The 17,648-nt window shown below is 45.2% G+C and overlaps 2 protein-coding genes across 2 annotated transcripts in view; both read left to right on the plus strand.

The window, feature by feature from the left end:
- LOC119178575 (uncharacterized) overlaps positions 1-15,992 on the plus strand; it is a 129,884-nt gene extending 113,892 nt beyond the window's left edge. Inside the window, exons 21-29 of the mRNA XM_075867818.1 lie at positions 2-158; positions 2,188-2,555; positions 4,486-4,725; positions 5,788-5,858; positions 9,091-9,190; positions 11,058-11,414; positions 13,069-13,272; positions 15,318-15,419; positions 15,915-15,992. Of these exons, the coding sequence (XP_075723933.1) occupies positions 2-158; positions 2,188-2,555; positions 4,486-4,725; positions 5,788-5,858; positions 9,091-9,190; positions 11,058-11,414; positions 13,069-13,272; positions 15,318-15,419; positions 15,915-15,992 (1,677 nt within the window). The remainder of the gene's footprint in view (position 1; positions 159-2,187; positions 2,556-4,485; positions 4,726-5,787; positions 5,859-9,090; positions 9,191-11,057; positions 11,415-13,068; positions 13,273-15,317; positions 15,420-15,914) is intronic.
- The window catches only part of LOC142802704 (uncharacterized), a 200,421-nt gene that overhangs the window by 31,432 nt on the left and 151,341 nt on the right, over positions 1-17,648 (plus strand). The window lies entirely within an intron of this gene.

Here is a 17,648-nt window from a genome sequence, read left to right on the forward strand (position 1 = left end):
GATGGGGCATACTCCGGAGTACTACCTCAAGAATCCGAAAGAACTGAGCATCAGAGACCTGCTGGCAAACTACCATACCCCGAGCGAAGACGACAAGTCGGCCAAAGCGGACGTGTGGCAGAGGCCGTCCACGCCTCCCGCCGCCGAGGATGGACATGGTGAGTTCACGTCAGAGTTGCCAGATCGTACCGAGCTAACAAGCAGGTAATCGTCACTAAAGTGGCCCAAAAAAAGCGTAAATTTATTCAATATTTCTATTTTCAGATATATGTTTATATACAGCAAAATATGTCACGTAAACACGATGGGGAGTTGAAAGAAATCACTTTGTTTTGCATAGTGGTAATAAGCAACGCTATAAACGAAAAGACGTGTTCACTCGTTACTATTGTCCCCAGGGTAGTCTCGATTCGGTTCAGTCCACGTTTATCCATGCACGATTAAACCACCTGTTGATTGACCACAAGGTATGTTTGACAACAATGAACTAACCAAGGTCACCGACAAACGCACTGTTAGTAAACGGCAAAGCGCTATTGCCGAACGTGATGATCATTAAAATTACTGCATTAGTGGGAAAATGAAAATATGCCCCAAAAACGAGACGAGTGACTGGAAAAATTGTACGAGCGACTCGTTGAGAAAAGAAGCACGAATCCGCTTTTCATAATTAGAATTGATAACACTGATTCACTACATATGTAGGTGTTCACCTGTGGCACCAGGCGTTTAATTTAAACAGCAGCTGCAACACTTCTTCAACCTGCCCAAACAACACTTCTGATCGGTAGTCGAGGCTCTCCCGTGAAGACGAGAACCGAACATTATAGCGCAACACGCAACCTCTGATTTACAATTAACTCTTAGTCAGCTAAGAATCACTCCCTTTTCCCTCTACTGAAGATGTCGTATAGACTATTGTACTAAGAATCACCTCCCTTTCTCTCTACTAAAGATACTGTACATACAATTGTACGAAGGGGTTTCAGTGCCGCCTTGTTCGGCTGTTAACCTTTATGTTTTACATCTATAACAGCTAAACTAACAGCGTTACGCTATTGTTATATACACAAGAAAACGTTTCCATTGGTGCATACCATGTTTAGTGACCTTATTCATTTACATTTCAATATACAAAAACAAGAAAACGTCCACTTAACAGCCGAAGATGGCAACGCCCATAAATAAAACAGTCCATACTCGGATGCCCGCGCTATAGACCCGAATTCACAAGCATTGGCTGATTTGAGCATAGCGGGCCCCATAGTGACTACACGCACCACGGGAGGTCATCACGTGCTCGCGTGCTCGCTCGCGATCCTACGGAAGGCAAACAGAGTGTTCAAAGAAAAAAAATAATAAAAAGTGTTCAAGGTCATGGAGTGCGCATGTTGTAGCTTCCTTCCCCCGTGTAATCCTTCCCTGCTTAGCTTCCAGTGCTTTTATCAAGACGAGAAAAAAAAACAGAACAGAAAACCATCACAACGTTCAACAAATCTCTCAAACTCCGCTCGTACTTGACAGATTCTGAAAATCTTTTGCTGTTTTTGATTCGAAAAGCAATGAGCTCCTTTACGAATGGCTACTTAAAAAAGTGTTGCAGAGACCCTTTAGCTTGCATCAACAACGCTTTTAAAAAGAAAACCGTGCGTTTTTTTTTTATGGCTAGACACTCTAACCAATATGCTGCCGGAGCTGCTGAATACAACTGAATATGATGTGCTTCATGCATGGTAGCCCTTTCTGACGCCCGCGTTCAAAGATGTCTCTTCCAAAACGAGCGGCACTATGGTCAACTATCTTTCGTACCCGCTACGCGTGCTAAGGGGCTGAAAATTATTGTTTCTGACCTTTTCATAGCTCATTATTCAATTTTCAGTAAAGGGGGAAAGAGGATATACGCAGTGCTTTCCTTCTATTTCTTCTCCCCTCCGGGCTCTTCTTTTCCAGGTATACAGTTGTGCAAGCACAATCGATCAATTTGCTGGCAGTTAGCGTTCGTCTGCGTTCACAGCACAATTGTTTCTAAAGGGCAAACAAGAGTTTGTAATGACTTACGTTCAAGCACTCGGCGGGTATGTTTAAGGCATGCCTTTTGTAGCTCCTGGTGTGCCCCCCACCCCCATACTTGCCTTGATGCGCTTATATGTCGATAACTTTAACAACCAATAAAATTCTTACTCGCAGAAGCATCTACTGCCCTTCCAGAAGAGCCTACGGCGCCTGTTGCTCCCGCGGTGAATGGAGGAGCCACACAGCATACGGTTGTGCCCAACGGGAAAGCGCAACAGCGAGAAGCCGCACCTGTGTTGGCAACGTCCGAGACATCAAAAACAACAAACTCGGTACCACCGGTAGTAGATGCATCTAGGGTTGCGCCCGCACCTCCCCCAGCACCACAGCGAATGAATTTCCCATCGGTGCCGTCCGACGGAGTACGACAGCCTGTCGAAGAACCTTTACAAACGGCGATACGGCTTCCATTGGGAGAACAAGCTACGAGTCGCGCACCGGCAGCAACAGGCCAGCCTGTGGCAATGCTTCCATCTGGCAAGGTTTGTGCGTCTACTCCATTAGACGTGCTAAGCGTTCAAGAAATGACTCTCTTTGGCCAGCTCTGGCCCTTGCGCCAAACTAGTCCACTAGTCAGTCAGACATGCTGTGCTTTGAACATGGCGCTTTTTGGTCAACTCCGGCCATTGCGCCAAATAAATCTGCTAGTAAGTCAGACATGCTAAGTGTAGGCATCTGGGCTAGTCGGTTTTGGCGAATATTATGGAGCATATCACTGGTGAAGACAGGGACAGGTGTATCTATTGCTATCCTGCCCATATCTTTATTCACCAGTACAACGTTTCGCAGTTTTCATCCGTTAGACATACTGAGTCCTGACGATGGTTGCCCAACTCATACTGTTTATTTTTTATTTTTACTAGGTGTTGACGTGGTGTTGGCGCTTTTATAACGCCGGATAATCTTTCTGAAACTCAGATTAGCGAAACCGAGAGAAATGTACACATTGCTGATCACTCTGTCATAGGAATCGGTATAACATGATAGTGAAATGTGTCTTCACATAAGTAGTACTAACAGGGTATTGATATTTGAGTGCTTGTACAATGTCTCAGTCGGTAGCGACCCGGGCGCTAATCCTTGTAGACTGAGATGATTTTACGTTCGATTCCTCGCGGCGGAACCTTTCCTGATTGTTTTTTTTTTCTTTATCATCCGTTAGCGTCCATTTTATGAACGCCATGTCCGTGAAGGAAATAAGTCATTGAAGCCTTGGTGCACCGTGGCATAAAACGCTTTCGTGTTAAAAAATTGGCCGCCATCCCGCCCGGTGAACGTGAATTTCCAGCAAAGCTTTTTTTTTTTCAAATACAACACTAATATGAGGGAGAAAGTTTTATTATTACTTCACAGTAATAATAGTGATAATCGCTTTGTCGTTGCGTTGCCACTATGGTAAGCCGTGATTGGTTCAGCGACTGTTTGCAAGAAGGTTAATTAGTGCCTTTCATTGAAAATATACTCGTGTTTACGGGAATAGATAGCTCGGCTAGTTTGTGAGAATTCATGTCAAATCAGATAGCGAAAAAGTACGCTCGTGTCTTTAATTTTGGTAGTCTACTCATAGCAATCTTAGAATAAACCGAATGAGTTGCTAGACGACTTTTTCTTTTTTATGTGAAAGCGGGAAACATGCGCGAAGAGTAGAAAGGACGGTTTGAAGTCGTTCGAAGCCCTCGTGTGAAGTGCAAAGCAGCTGTAACCTATTATTTGCCGGCAGTGCGTGTGAAGGTGTTGCCATTGTTCACAGGCGCATTGTCATGTTTGTTTTCTGGTGTTTTAATTAGTATTATTGAAACGAATACCGAGCCATGTGCTGTATGCTGATTGCGAAGAGCGATATGTCGTTTGACTTTGAAGATGCCGCCCGGGTCCATGGCCTTCGAGCGGTCACCTGAGTCACCGCCATCATAATTGACAGGGAGTGGGAAGAGACAGGTGTTAATCCCCTCTTCCCCCTCCTCGCCCGGTGAAAACTGCCGGACTTTAAATAAAGTTCATTCATTCATTAATTGATTTATTTATTGATTGATTCATTCATTCATTCATTCAAAGTACATCTAAACCATACAGAGGTGAAAATTTATTAGTGGCGTTGCAGTTGTGAACGAGTCGAAAGTGAACGTGTTTGTCAGCTAGTCTATCCACCTTTCCTAAGGCCATTTCTCAGCGTCCGAGGTGAAAATGCAACGAGCACGTGCATCTGCTATAGCTGAGGAGGACGCAAGCGCGGGCGTGTATTGGTACGTCAAGAGCCTGGTGTTTTGTGTTTTCTGTCTACGGGGATGAAATCTTTGTGGTGCAGAGATATACAGCTTCGCTGCAGAAAAAATATATATATAATAGCGCCTAGAGATCATTGCTGTCAGTCAGTCAAGCTTACTATTTGATTTTGGTTTTTTTTTCTGGCAGTATGGACAGAATGGCGGCACCGACATGGTTCAGTTGGCCCAGTCGTTGCTGTTGACGGGGAGGACACCCGAAGAGGCCCAGTACCTGCGTTCCAGCGTCGGTGATGCTCTCGTCGGGGCTCTCGCAGCCGTCGACAAGCAGAGGCCTCCTGACCCCGTGACCTTCGTCGCCTCTTGGCTCAAGCAGAGCCAAACGGCCCAAAAACCGTCGAGCGCCAGGGCATCGAACACCACTATGCCAGTGAGCACGATGCAACGTACAGCTCCTGTCACACTTAAAATGTGAAGTTTTATGCGCAATTATGCGACTATACTAACAAATGTTTCAATAGTTGTGTCTACCGGTACTTGACTTGGGAGCACAAACCTGAAGGCTTACAAAGAGGGTTCGGCTTAAATTGAGGACAACACAGCGTACGATGGAGAGGGAAATAGTAGGTGTAACATCAAGAAACAAAAATAGAGCAGAATGGGTCAGGGAACTAACCAGGGTTAAAGATATAATAGTTAAAATGAAGAAGGAATGGACATGGGCCAGGCACGTAGCCCATAGGCAGAATAACCACTGCTTATTAACGGTAACTGACTGCATTCTCAGAGAAGGCAAACGCACGAGGGGCAGACAGAAAGCTAGGTGGGCCAATTAGATTTAAAAGTTCGCAGGTATAGTGGGGCAGCAGAAAGCACAAGACCGGGATGATTGGTGGATCATGGGATAGGCCTTTGATGATGATTATGATGATGATGATGATGATGATGATGAATTGTGTCAATCAAAACAGAAAGGTTAAGCCCCTCGAATAATTTTTTCCGTACTTGGATATCAGTATGTGGCACGCAGTAGAGTGGGACTCCAGATTCATTTTGATGCTGGAGTTGTTTAACGGTATACGGACCTTTTTGCCCTCAGTCTTCAATAAAATGCTGCCTTCGTGGTTGGGTATGGAAGCCGTGCTGGCTTGCTTGGCGACTCCACACCATAGCCGGTGACCCTTAGTAACACAGCAGCGACTTAACTGACATTTTTTGTTATACTTGAGCCGAACAACGATCACCTATTTCTTTCATTTCACTTCATTCACTTTCAGCGCCCGTATGAATTAAAGCGAAGAGTGGCATTTAGCGAAACACACGCATGAGCTGATGGTTACGAGATGATTCTTTGAGGGTTGTCCCGTAAATCACTCCAGCACAGCCACATAAGCGCGTCATTATCGTGCCTTTGAGATTAGTTTACTGAGATTTAAGAGCGGATGCGCGGATATTAATCCTTGCTCGCCTCTGCATTTTCAATCTCATGCAGGCGGCGAACTCAAAAAGCCGAGACAGCGAAGTTGTGTCCAGAACGAACACACTTTCTTCTTCAACGACAAGGTAAAAACGCAAGCAGACGGAGGGATCACCGGCTCAAGTTCTCGGATACCGAAATGACGCAGTGTTCGCTATTCTGTTGCTTTATTTTCATTCGTAACACGGCTGTGTTCTTTAAGTGGTCAGCACTGCTGTTAGACGCTGCAATTAATGGATGTTCCTAGAGTAGTTTCTATATGGACAGAGGGTGCGCTATAATTTACTTCTCGATGGGGAGCATCGATTGTGCTAACTAGAGTTTTCTCGTTCACTCTCTGCGCAACTTCTTCATTGCAATGTGGTGCTAAGGCAGACTGTATGAACATAGTTGAGCGTAGCTCGCGGTCTGTTTCATTCGCACCCCATGCGCTTTGGTGCTGCAGTTAACCACGTTGATATTGCATTTTCGGTAAGCGCGCCTGTCAGAGACGCAAGCAACACGCAATCAGGGTCGTTGAATTGTGAAACTGTTCTAACATTTCATATTATAAGATAGTGAAATACCTATTCGCTCTTCTTGTCGGTGACGCTTTGTAATAACGACACTAAGGAGACACGGGTGTCGGCAGAATTTTGTCCTGAGAGTTGCAGAGCCGTCCATCGTCGCTATGGGGGAAAGGGGAGCACCGCCATGGCTTTGGTGGAGGGCTAGTGTTGGCTTGGTGGGGAAGGCAAGAGCTTTTTTAGCATCCCCACCCCCACCCCTGCAGGCGCCCATGCTAGGAGAACGTTTCTTTTCTAAAAGATGTCCACAAACTGCTTGTGCACGATTAGGTCGAAGAAGAAAAAAACATTTACCATTATGCTTTGTTGCTTTTAGACCATACTTTCGCGCTCAATAAGGTCTTCGCCGCGCTGGCGTTGCCTGTCTTTTACCTGACGCCACAGAATTGCGAAACCTCGCCACACTTATATGCACGCTTTGAGCAGTGGTTTACAATGCTAAATAGAAGTGAAATAATTTTTTGCGAATAAAGAGAGAGAGGTCAGTTACAAGAGTAATAAAATATGTCCACTCACCGACCACTGCCGCACCCACCCCTCTAGTTTTATAGGATTTGGCATTACTCGACGAGTAATCCATGTAATGGAAACATTGTTTTTGCACGCTCCGCTATATTTTCAAGGTTTTACCTGCATATCTGTGGTACAACGTGGGAGCCGCAAGTTGGTTCCCGCATTGTACCACAGCCAGGTGCAATCGTCGCTGCGCATTATATTAAAATCGTTGCTGTTAAACGCAGTGCTAATCACTTCAGCATTGTTCACTGGTGTTACATTTCTGAAAAAAAAGTGCCACTTTTAACACTTAGCACTCTCGTACTCAGCTAATTTTCGTGCGAGTCATTTGCTGTGGGCCATGTGATTCATAAGAGTCTTCTCCTTGGCTCCAAATTTGTGATCAGTCTTTGCTTACGGCATGCACGAGCGTAACACCCTGGTGTTAAGCCAAAGCAAGCGACTGACGCTAAAATGATGCATTTAACGAGCTCGCTGTTTTAGGACATCAGTGCAGTGTTAAAAATGTAGACGGCCTGTTTGTAAGCATGTTTTTTATGGTGGTTGTGGTTGATGTGTGTACAGTGTGGCGCGTAGGAATCGAAGTACATGGTATTTTTTCACACGAGCTTTGTCTTAGCTTCTGGATGTGCGAGCGCGCGTCATCATTCTCACAAGGCACTGTAGAGTTGTGGTGGTTTCGTCCTTAGGCTTAACTCAGGGGTAGTGCTTTATTTTTTAGTAACATTTGACGAAGTGATAGGCGATGTCTAGAACGTTTGATGTACACTTTGTATTTAGGTGCGATATATTGCGGCAGGGCACTCTTAATATACCAGAAGTTTCAAAGCCTGCGCGGCTGTACGAAGCGATGGCAATTTCAGTAAAAAAATATATAAATAGAGGTTAATATAAGAAATGACACAATGAAGAGCCAACATTGTTTCTTAAACAATAATCGGTGTTCAGGATGCTTAATTTAATGAGTTATAAAGAACTTTTGGGCCATTAAAAATGACACACTTTTCATCTTTTCAACGTCTTTTCATCGTTTGCCTCAGTTTCGCCTGAAATATAATCTTGAGTTGAGTAGCACTCTCTTTTTTCAGTGCCTGCCATTTGATTATGTGCAATGTGCATGCAAGGCGATAATGTATATTTGGTTTGTGAGTGCATTAGCTTACCAGCCGGCTTAATTGTGTAAGCATTTTCTCTACAACATTGTGTGAATAAACAAACAGTTGTAGACTGGTGGAGTTGTCTCTTTCTGTCTGTTTCTTTCTGTCTCTCCCAAACTCTGAATAATCATTGGGGGTCTCGGAAACTCAAGCTTTCACGTAACTGCATAGAGTGAGATTATTTTGTTATGTTCGTATGATGTTATTTTATGCATTATGTTCATGCTTTTTCATTTATTTCCTGCTTTAGCAATTCAAAAGAGAAACTCCACAGCTACACGTCATTTCCGTTGCTTTGTTAGATAGCAGCTTTCCGTTCGTTCATATGGCGGTATTTCATTGCGTTAAGCAAATAAGTTTTTAATTTTTTTTGCGCGTTTTGTTTGTTTTCCTTTAAATACTGCATTTTGTTTTATATGTTACATCTTTTTGCTTTTGCTCATTTTATTCACATATGTTCTATGAGTGCATGTTTCCCTTTTTTTATTAGACGGAAACTCTACAAAACATAACACACACTGCAAAGTATGTTATCTTATTTAATTTTTGGGCATCCTTGAGCTAAAGCACTGATATCTGTTTGGTGGTAGAAATACACATATAAAGACGGAATAATGGTCGATTAACATTAATGTAAAAACAGTTGCATTGCAATTCACACACGCAAACAAAAAAAGAAAAGATGGTTATCCACGTGGTTGCTTGTTCACAGGAATACAGGGAGGAGGGATTACAGAAAATAAAAATAAAAGGAGGATGAAGTTCACGCGCACAACACAGTGGACTTATGGTGTACATGAAAGTTTTCGCAGTTTCATTTAGAGTTGTGCTGTTTTCATTTAAAATTGTGCTGAACCAACAAAATGTTTCCTAGTTGTAACGTTGTCACCGTAGTATTTAGGTATTAGTTTTCTTAACTATCCGGTGCGGAAATGTGTACCAAGAGTCTTTATCGTACTTAAACTGCGAAAGTATATCGATAATACGCTGGTTAGGGTAATTAGAGATGCGCAAGCAGGGCAGCTATCCGCCAAGCCTTCCATGGATTCGAGCCCAGCGCAAACGTTTCTGGTTTCTAGCGACGACAGCCTGAAGAGGGCAGGCTTCACAAACCCGTTCTCCGAGGAAGCTGCCATTGAGGAAGCGCAGCACTACATGGACGACTACACAAGGCTCAAGGTGAGACGAAAAACCACACGCGAAGCGTTTGCATTCTCACGCCACATGTCCACTAGTCATCATGGCATGTCAGTCATTCAGCAAATATATTCTGCTTGCTTGGGGATGAGATGGCGTAGCTTGGGCATGAGAAGGCCTCTCTTGTATTCGGGAATATGGTTACTATTGGCCAAGCCCGATGTGTGAGCCTAGGTAAAGCGCTTAGCCGGAGGACGCGGGCTTGGTTTCGTCCCATTTATGCACAGCCAAAATAAAAAACAGGAAAGCGTCACTGTACTTAGACTTCGGTGCTTTTTCAACAGTTCCTGATGGTAAAACAATGTCCTGGTCTTGCCCACCATGGCATATTTTATAGTCGTACTTGATGTCACTGGTCCTGCCTAAAAAAAATGTATTACGAACCGGTGAGTAGATCGTGCATTTAAAATCGCAGAAAGGAGAAGTCTGCTTATGCGAGGTGAACTTAAGACTCTTTTAGGCTAGGTGCTTGAAGCTACTGCAATGTAATGAGATACCAGGCAGTTCTGGTGTAGCAGATATAACTGTTTTAGAAGGCGCACGCAAAAAAAAACAATTAAGAGAAATCACGTAGGGCCATTTGGGCAACGGGACACCTGAGACAACATTCCAGTCAGCGACTAACTGAAGTGGCAGGACCATCCCAAATAGTTATTTTGGTCAAAAAGTGCATATTTAATTTAGCTCACTCAATTACTGATTTTCCAGGTCCTCTAACAGAGTGACAATGCTGTCGTACCAGACAGCTATGTAGCAGTACTGTATTAACGCTGGTGCTTCTTTTGAGGCAACATGGCGAGGCAAGTTTGTGAAAAAGGTGTGTTTACCTTTTCCAATCCGCTTAGAACCGAAAATGGGGTGGAGTAAGGGCATCGACCCTCCCTGCGCCGGATAGTTCAGCAGCCCAAACAGTTTATTCAAGAAATGTTGCCGTATGGCCGAACAAATTTTATGCCTGCCAGATTCTGTCATGTAAAGTATACCTGTAAAGCGTGCATCACTGCATAAAAGCCTATAGTGCGGCAGAGCTGGCTGCTGAAATAAACTATGCGTAAGTTTGTTTGCAAATCCTGACCCTGCAGTGATCACTTCATTTGCAGTGTTTCTCTCGATGAGTAGCTAGTTGAGTGACACACTCACCCCTCGCCCCAAGAAAATGGGAAGGCCAGGCTGCTGGTCTTAGGCTTCCCTTTTCTGGGACTTTCTCTTTCGTCTATTGGCTTACACACGTTAGCTTCACGCCCCGGCAATGCCTTCTGTGATGACTGTGGTCGCGAGGACACCATGTGACACATTCCGAGTGCCCCTCCTTGCTGTTATGTGCAAGGAAGATCGCTTCCATTTGCACAAACTCACTTCAACCAAATACCAATAGGAGAGGGAATGTGCATGTCGACGTTGATCGCGACTGATGGCGATGGAGGCGCTATCATAGGTTTTGAGGAACACGTGTGCACGCTTGGTTTTAACTTGAATAGGTGCTAGTCGTTACGTAATGTCGTGGTGTGCATGCTCTCTTGATTCGCTTTTCCTTTCACGTCTTATCTGCATGGTTGCGAATTTCACAGCGCGAGAACGCGGAAAAAATGAGCTAGGGCAGTGCAGCGCTTTTTTCTACTCTGTCCCAATTTTTCCTATGTTCTCGAACTGTGAAGCTCACAATCATCGTTTCAAGCCAACTAGCTTAAGCTTTTACTTTTACCTTCAACTTCGTATCGCCGTTTCCATGTTCAGAGGTAGCATGCTCGTCTATTATTTCTGTCTAACATGTTCCCTCTTTGCCATTTCTTTCTGCTAGTGTTAGCATTCCGTAACACTTCTCATGTGGAACCTCTCTACCTTGTTGTAGGATGAAGATGGTCAGACGGTGCTGCATTTCGCCGCCTCGCACGCTCACAGCGAGGGTTGCTTCTACGCGCTGGTGCGCCAGGGACAGGCGCTACTGGCTGAAAGAGACTGCCGCTACCGAACAGCAAGGGACGTGGCGCGTGAAGCCCAGCAGAGTGACAACGTGCTCGCGCTCGACGCCTTCGTTCTGGACGCCTTCCTAGAGCGTCGAGCGGGGCTCCTGCGCGCACTGGCTCACCGGGGATACGAGCCGCTGCTGCACGCCACCGACCGTCACGGGCGACACCTGACGGCCGTGTTGGCCCAGTTCCAGATGACCGATATGCAGGCGCTCGTGCACGACATGGACGCGTTCTTCGTGAGTCTCGGACGCTGCGTTTTTCTCCTTATATGGACGCAATGCTGACTGACAGATTAGATGCCATGTGAAATGGCTTACCAACTGGTTTAGCAACTGCTGTAACTGTACCGAGTAGATCCAGTGGCGTTAGTTTCACACGAAGAACTGCAGCGTGACGTAGACGGGATTAGAAGACACATATAAGCACTAGGAGTGCATGTGTGTGTGTGTGTGTGTGTGTGTGTGTGTGTGTGTGTGTGTGTGTGTGTGTGTGTGTGTGTGTGTGTGTGTGTGTGTGTGTGTGTGTGTGTGTGTGTGTGTGTGTGTGTGTGTGTGTGTGTGTGTGTGTGTGTGTGTGTGTGTTTGTGTGTGTGTGTGTGTTAGTGCGTGCGTGCGTGCTGCGATAGTTCAAGTCTCTGCATTTCGCCGAGCATATACCACTTCGTCAAAGTCAAGGTACTTTTAGTTCTACATCTATCCTTGGTTGTCTTCTTGCTAGGCACGTGTAATTGTTGATCACCTATTAGAAACCTTTCGAGCGACACGTAATGCAACGAAAAACTCAATGAATCATAATTGCCTGTAAAGCGTGCATCACCACAAAAACACTCTTTAGGCAGCAAAGCGTACTTTCAAGACTGACTGCTTCGCGTGTTGTTTACTTCCGTTAAGTTCACCGGCCGTGCTCCCATCATTCAAACACGCAAATAATAAAATTTACAGCATACTTATTGACGTTTATATATGCATCTATTTAAACGCAGAAGAGTCTAGTGTTGGGCCTGTTGGTGCGCAGCTTCGAAAATCGACGAACCCAGTTTTCAAAGACACGCACACAAGAAGTTTTGACGCTGGTGTGTTGACGGCTAAATTTCCTTTTTTGTATACGTGTCTTTCGAAGCTTGGTTCGTCGATTTTTCTATCTCTAAATGTACTCTAACTTTCTCATCCGTAATGCTTCAAAATAATTTTACTAGATAAACAGCTCTCCTATCAATGAGCGTCGCTCACTGGCAGGGTCAGTAACAACACAATAAATAAAAGGATGCGGCGGTATCGTTGCTCTGATAAGGCGAGGAGGGAAGCAAAGAGCTCCCGAGAGTTTCGAAAGGTGAGTGAAAAAACTTTCGCAGCCACCTTCAGTGTGATGTTCTTGGTAAATCCTTCGCGGATGAATCTCGAAAGGTAATCACTGAAGTGATTCACTGAAGTACTGAAGTGAAGTACTGAAGTGATAGGACTAAGGGTGAACTCACTATTATTACTGGCAAAACAACTGACATTACTTGACTTTTGTTTCTGTAGTATTTGCCCAAGGGCGCTCGAGAATAGTGGAAATAAAATATTTCAGCTTTACGTTAAAATCGGTCAGCCACGTATTGATGTAATATGTCAGCGACTTCTTATTCTCTCTTTGTTAGACTGCATAGAAATAATGATTGAACTTACTTAATTGGACTAATTATGCTAATATTAATCATTTGTATATATCACTCACAAAAGGTCGTGTGTCATTTTACGAGTTTTTCAGGCTTCAATCCCCGAAAAGCAAACGAGTTTGTACATTATTTATTTTTCGACAAATTGGAAGACAATGAGAATCGCAAATGTATTGTATAAGTTTAATAAACCTCCTTTATTTGCTCTCTCTCTTTGTCTTACGCACACGCAGAAAGCTCGCGAGGAGCTCCATGCATTCGTACGAAACGGATACCTGGAAGGTGTGCAACAGCTGGTGAAGCGTGACGTCAGCCTGGTGACTGCCAAGGGCACCAGAGGACGCTGCGCTCTGCACGTTGCCGTGCTCGCCGAGAACCCAGACGTGGTGCGACACCTGGTCAAGGCGTGCCCAGATGCGCTTCACGTCGCCGATAACGTTAGTATCTACCGAAAGTAGTATATTATGTTGCCGATTTTCGCTCTACCACGTGCGAGCTTTTGTGCGTGTGATAGTGCAGCAGCAGAATACCAAAAAATATAAAATAAGGCAGCTTCGCGCTAGTGGTGTCATGCCTGAAGGAATTGCAGGGCTGCACAACCGGCCTTCATCCTTTTTATTATACTTTTTTGCTTTCTTCCTTTCCTTCTCCCTCCTTTTCTCGTTCAGTTCGTTTAGCGGCGAAGCTGTTCAGCACGGCATAAAATGGCTGTTTTCCGCCAGATACATGGTCGTGCCGTTTCCTAGCAACCACCGCCTGGCCTCGAGTTGCCTCGCCACCATGCTAGCTTGTGTGACCTCAGGCCAAATAGCAAATGCGCAGTACAAACGCCGCACTGTTGTGCGTTCAGATATATGGTGTTTGGCCTCCTCACGAGGTCAGGACAGGCCCAGATAAAGTGTTTGAGGTCCGCCCACTTATTGCTGAGTTTACATTTGTCGGAGTAGAGATCTGGATATCAAGGACTATAAGCAATCCGGTTTGGGTAGGTGCTTGTTTACAATAGGCGCCTTGCTGTCCCCTGCTGTTTACTTAGTGAGGAATGTGGTGGAGGGTAATGCTGCCTTCCTAAGTTCTCGATGATTTCCTTGTATGAGACCATGCGCTCTCTCTCCCCACGCGGGCTTCGCGTCAGTCCTGCACTTGCTCGGCTCACTATCTCTCGAGCTATGGTGTGTGTGGTTTCATTTCCCGGGAGGGGAGAGTCAGCGGGCGTCCGTATACATCGCGTTCTCTGCGAAAGTTAGCTAGGATATTTTTTTTTCTTGATCACTCGTTTATTGGCCAATACCCTAGCGTGTGTATGTGTGTCGCAGTTTCGAGGGACTGCCACTACGTTGTGCACTCTACCTCTGGCTGGGCATGTTCACTGTTGATTTCCCAGGACTTATAAACGTCCTCCCGACTGAGCAAAAAAGCGCATAACATAACTATAACTATAAGTATAGATTTAGACAGCATTCCTATAGGATAAATGAGAATGAGAAATGTTTAACTTCGTTCCTACCAACTACGCTTACTGAGTGTGCACTCGTATTTAAAGTTCCGTTTTTCTTTCACCCCAACACGCGATGCATTAGGCCGCGTTCACACTGAGCATTCCGGCCGCCGAAAGTGCTCCGAATCCGGTTCGGTGGCGGCGAGATCCGCCGAAAGGGCCCTTTCCGCGCCGATCGCTCTCGGACAGATTTTTGCGGCGTCTGCCGCCGAATCGGTCACCGCAGACCAATAGGAGCGCTAGTCAAGGAATTTTGAAAAATGGCGGCCAAGCCCTACTCACACGTTATGCCGCAGTGCACGTAACTGAATGTTGAAACCAACGGGAGTTTAACCTATTCTGTGCCTACTTCACCTCTGTATTTCTTGAAAGAGGTGACCGAGCTTGCTGTTGGCGTGACCGAGCTTGTTGCGGTCTTGCAGAGCAAAACGAACCCACCAACGCCACTGGCGTCGGTGGTTTTTCTGCTCTTCGCATAGCGAAATAAAAAAAAGGTTTATTCTTTATCTATGCTCTTCGTGCATTACAAGACAGCCACTTGCCAGCAAAGTAAGCAGTATTGTCTTTACTTGCTTCTTGCGTACGAGAATCGTCGAAGTATACGCCAACGGATAGCGTAGTGGCGTTTGCGAGCCGCGACAACAACCGAGTGACAGCGCATCCATCCCGCGTTCGCCCCGTAGTAGGTGGCATATTCGGCAGTGCGGGCGCGTCCAGTGCGAACGACGCTGCGTTTCGGCGGCAGGGGAATTTCGGTCGCTATAGAAAGCGGATGTTTCAGTGTGAACTAGGCATAATGCTATGTGCTCCCGAAACAAAACATACGCGCAGGGAGCCTTCTTGTCGTGTCACATCGTTTCACGTGCCGCTCATTGTATTTAGTATCTCCTAGATGCCTGAGCCTCCGAGCTAGTCAGAATTTCCGATACAGAGGGCGTCATTACGAAATGACGTCTGTAACGAAACGGAACTTCTACCCTTCAGATGGGAAGGACACCTCTGCATTACGCCATGGCAATGCCCCACGTGACCACCCTCGGCCAGATCTTGGTGCAGGGAGGGGCCTCGCGCACTACCAGGGATGTCGTAAGTAGTTTTCAGTTTGTAACTCGAAGATTTTCAGAGCCCCTAAGTGACACCGCGTTCAAAGAGGAGACGGTAGCATCTCACTCGCCTTTACTATCCTTACTTTACGCGCTAGCTCCTTCTCTCCAGTTATTTCTTCATAAAACACGTGCAATGTGAGCAATAAGCGTTTCGACTGTCAAGATATAGCGCTTTTCGACTGCATGCCGCTATCTCCGCTAGCGCAGTCACCAACTCAGTAAACGAAGTGAAATCGGTGTATGTAAATATATATATATATATATATATATATATATATATATATATATATATATATATATATATATATATATATATATATATATATATATATATATATATATATATATATATATATATATATATATATACTAAGACATGCGTCCACGTCATTGATATTCAGGCGAAGCATGAAACGTTGCCAGTTCCGCTGTTCTGGATGAAAGGCTTGAGTTCGAGTCTTTCTTTCTTTTTCAGAAAATGCGAACACCCAGCTACTTCTTCATATACAAGCAGGAAATACTGAAGCTCAAAGAAGAGGAGACTCCCGACTAGGCACTTCATTTCTAAATAAATACAAATTTTCTACGTTTACAGGCATAAACAATCGTTCGAGACAATCATGCGAGAAGAGTTGCTGCCTTGCCGAAAGTGTATGGCACCTGGTTACGTTATTTCGAAAGGACGAAATGTCTGAGCCACAGCTATGGTCAAGCGCACGGAGGCAATGGGTTTCCACGTGCATGCATCGTCACTGCGAATGGCTGAGTCAATAAGGGAATTTATATTGATATAGTTACAAAGTAAAAAAAAATCACAGCATATCCCCGGAGTGAATGATGATGAGTGGGGCGAAGCGTCCGTCAGCCCGTCCCTACTTCCATCCGTCAGTTCGTTTTTGCTTCCTACCGTCCGCGCGACCATCCGTGCATCCGTCCGTGAGTCCGTCCATCCATCTGTCTGTCTGTTCGTGTATCCATCCGTCTGTACGCTCGCGCGTCTATCCATCCGTCCGTCCGTGTGCTAGTCTGTCTGTCCGCCCGTGGGTTCATCTAGTGAACACTCTAAGTACCGCCATCTCCCATCTCGCATCCCCTGTGGCACATACCCGCTCTAAAGCGGGTATGTGCCACTGGTGGCTACGTACTACTACATTCATACTAGGGATGGACAGACCCACGCCTTAAGAAGCTTCGCCCCTAAAAAGCTGCTTGCTAATATAAAAACGAACTTAAGCCCTTTTCGTGCTGCACTTGTCATTACGCTTCGGCCTCCATCGCCGTCGGCATGAACATACGAGCCATGGGCATCACTGTTTTGTTTGGTTGGTAACAACTTCATGGTCCGGCAGAGCTTTCTCCGACCGGGCCACTGTTCTCTCTGACAATTTTTGCAGGAATCCTTAAGGCATGGCCAATGTGCTTGCTATGTTTTAGCAGCAAATATAGTAGTCCACGGTGAGTGAAGTCCTCCTCGTGGTTATGTACAACATCGGATTGACTCGTCAGCGTCAACAAGTCACCTGTACAGAGAGAGTGGGCTAGGAATCGGATCGGTGAGACAAAATTAACAAATTGACATTGTATTTTTGAGAAATTTCGCTTGGGACCTGTACGTAAAATCATTTTCCTCTCTTCATCATCGGTAAAAAGAGTGACGCCATGAGTCTCGTCTTTCTCTTTCTCCGTGTATAAGCTACTTGTATTTGCAGCTTGTTTTAATGCCAGAGAGAATTTTCCGCTTTATGTTCTACATTGAAATCCCCGTTACATGATGATGATGTTTTCATATCGGGCCGTATCTGGGGCCCGTTGCATGCAGAGAACAATGGCCACGTGTTTCTCAATGCATTTAACATGGTCGCTACGATAAGCTATCTACAATTCGATCTTCTCTGTCGAAAGAATTGCTCAAAACAACCGTCAGTTGTCTTGCCCATGACCATTTGCGATTTTCGCTAATCTATCGAGGATCAAGCAAATGGTCCTGCCAGAAATTTACCCCCTCGATCTATGACAAGGCTGGCTTAGCTACTGAGGTCGCACAATTTTTCAAACTTCCCATATTTGCTTTCTTAGAACTGTTCTGATGATGTACGAAAACACTCGGAACTGTTTTAAACTCCCCAAGGTTAACAGCGATACCCAGTGACGTGTGTTGACCTCCTCACGGTCTAGTTTTATGGAAAAGTTTCTCGCCTTCTTCGTCTCA

The sequence above is a fragment of the Rhipicephalus microplus genome, chromosome 1, assembly GCF_043290135.1.
Source record: "Rhipicephalus microplus isolate Deutch F79 chromosome 1, USDA_Rmic, whole genome shotgun sequence".
Taxonomy (NCBI): Eukaryota; Metazoa; Arthropoda; class Arachnida; order Ixodida; family Ixodidae; genus Rhipicephalus; species Rhipicephalus microplus.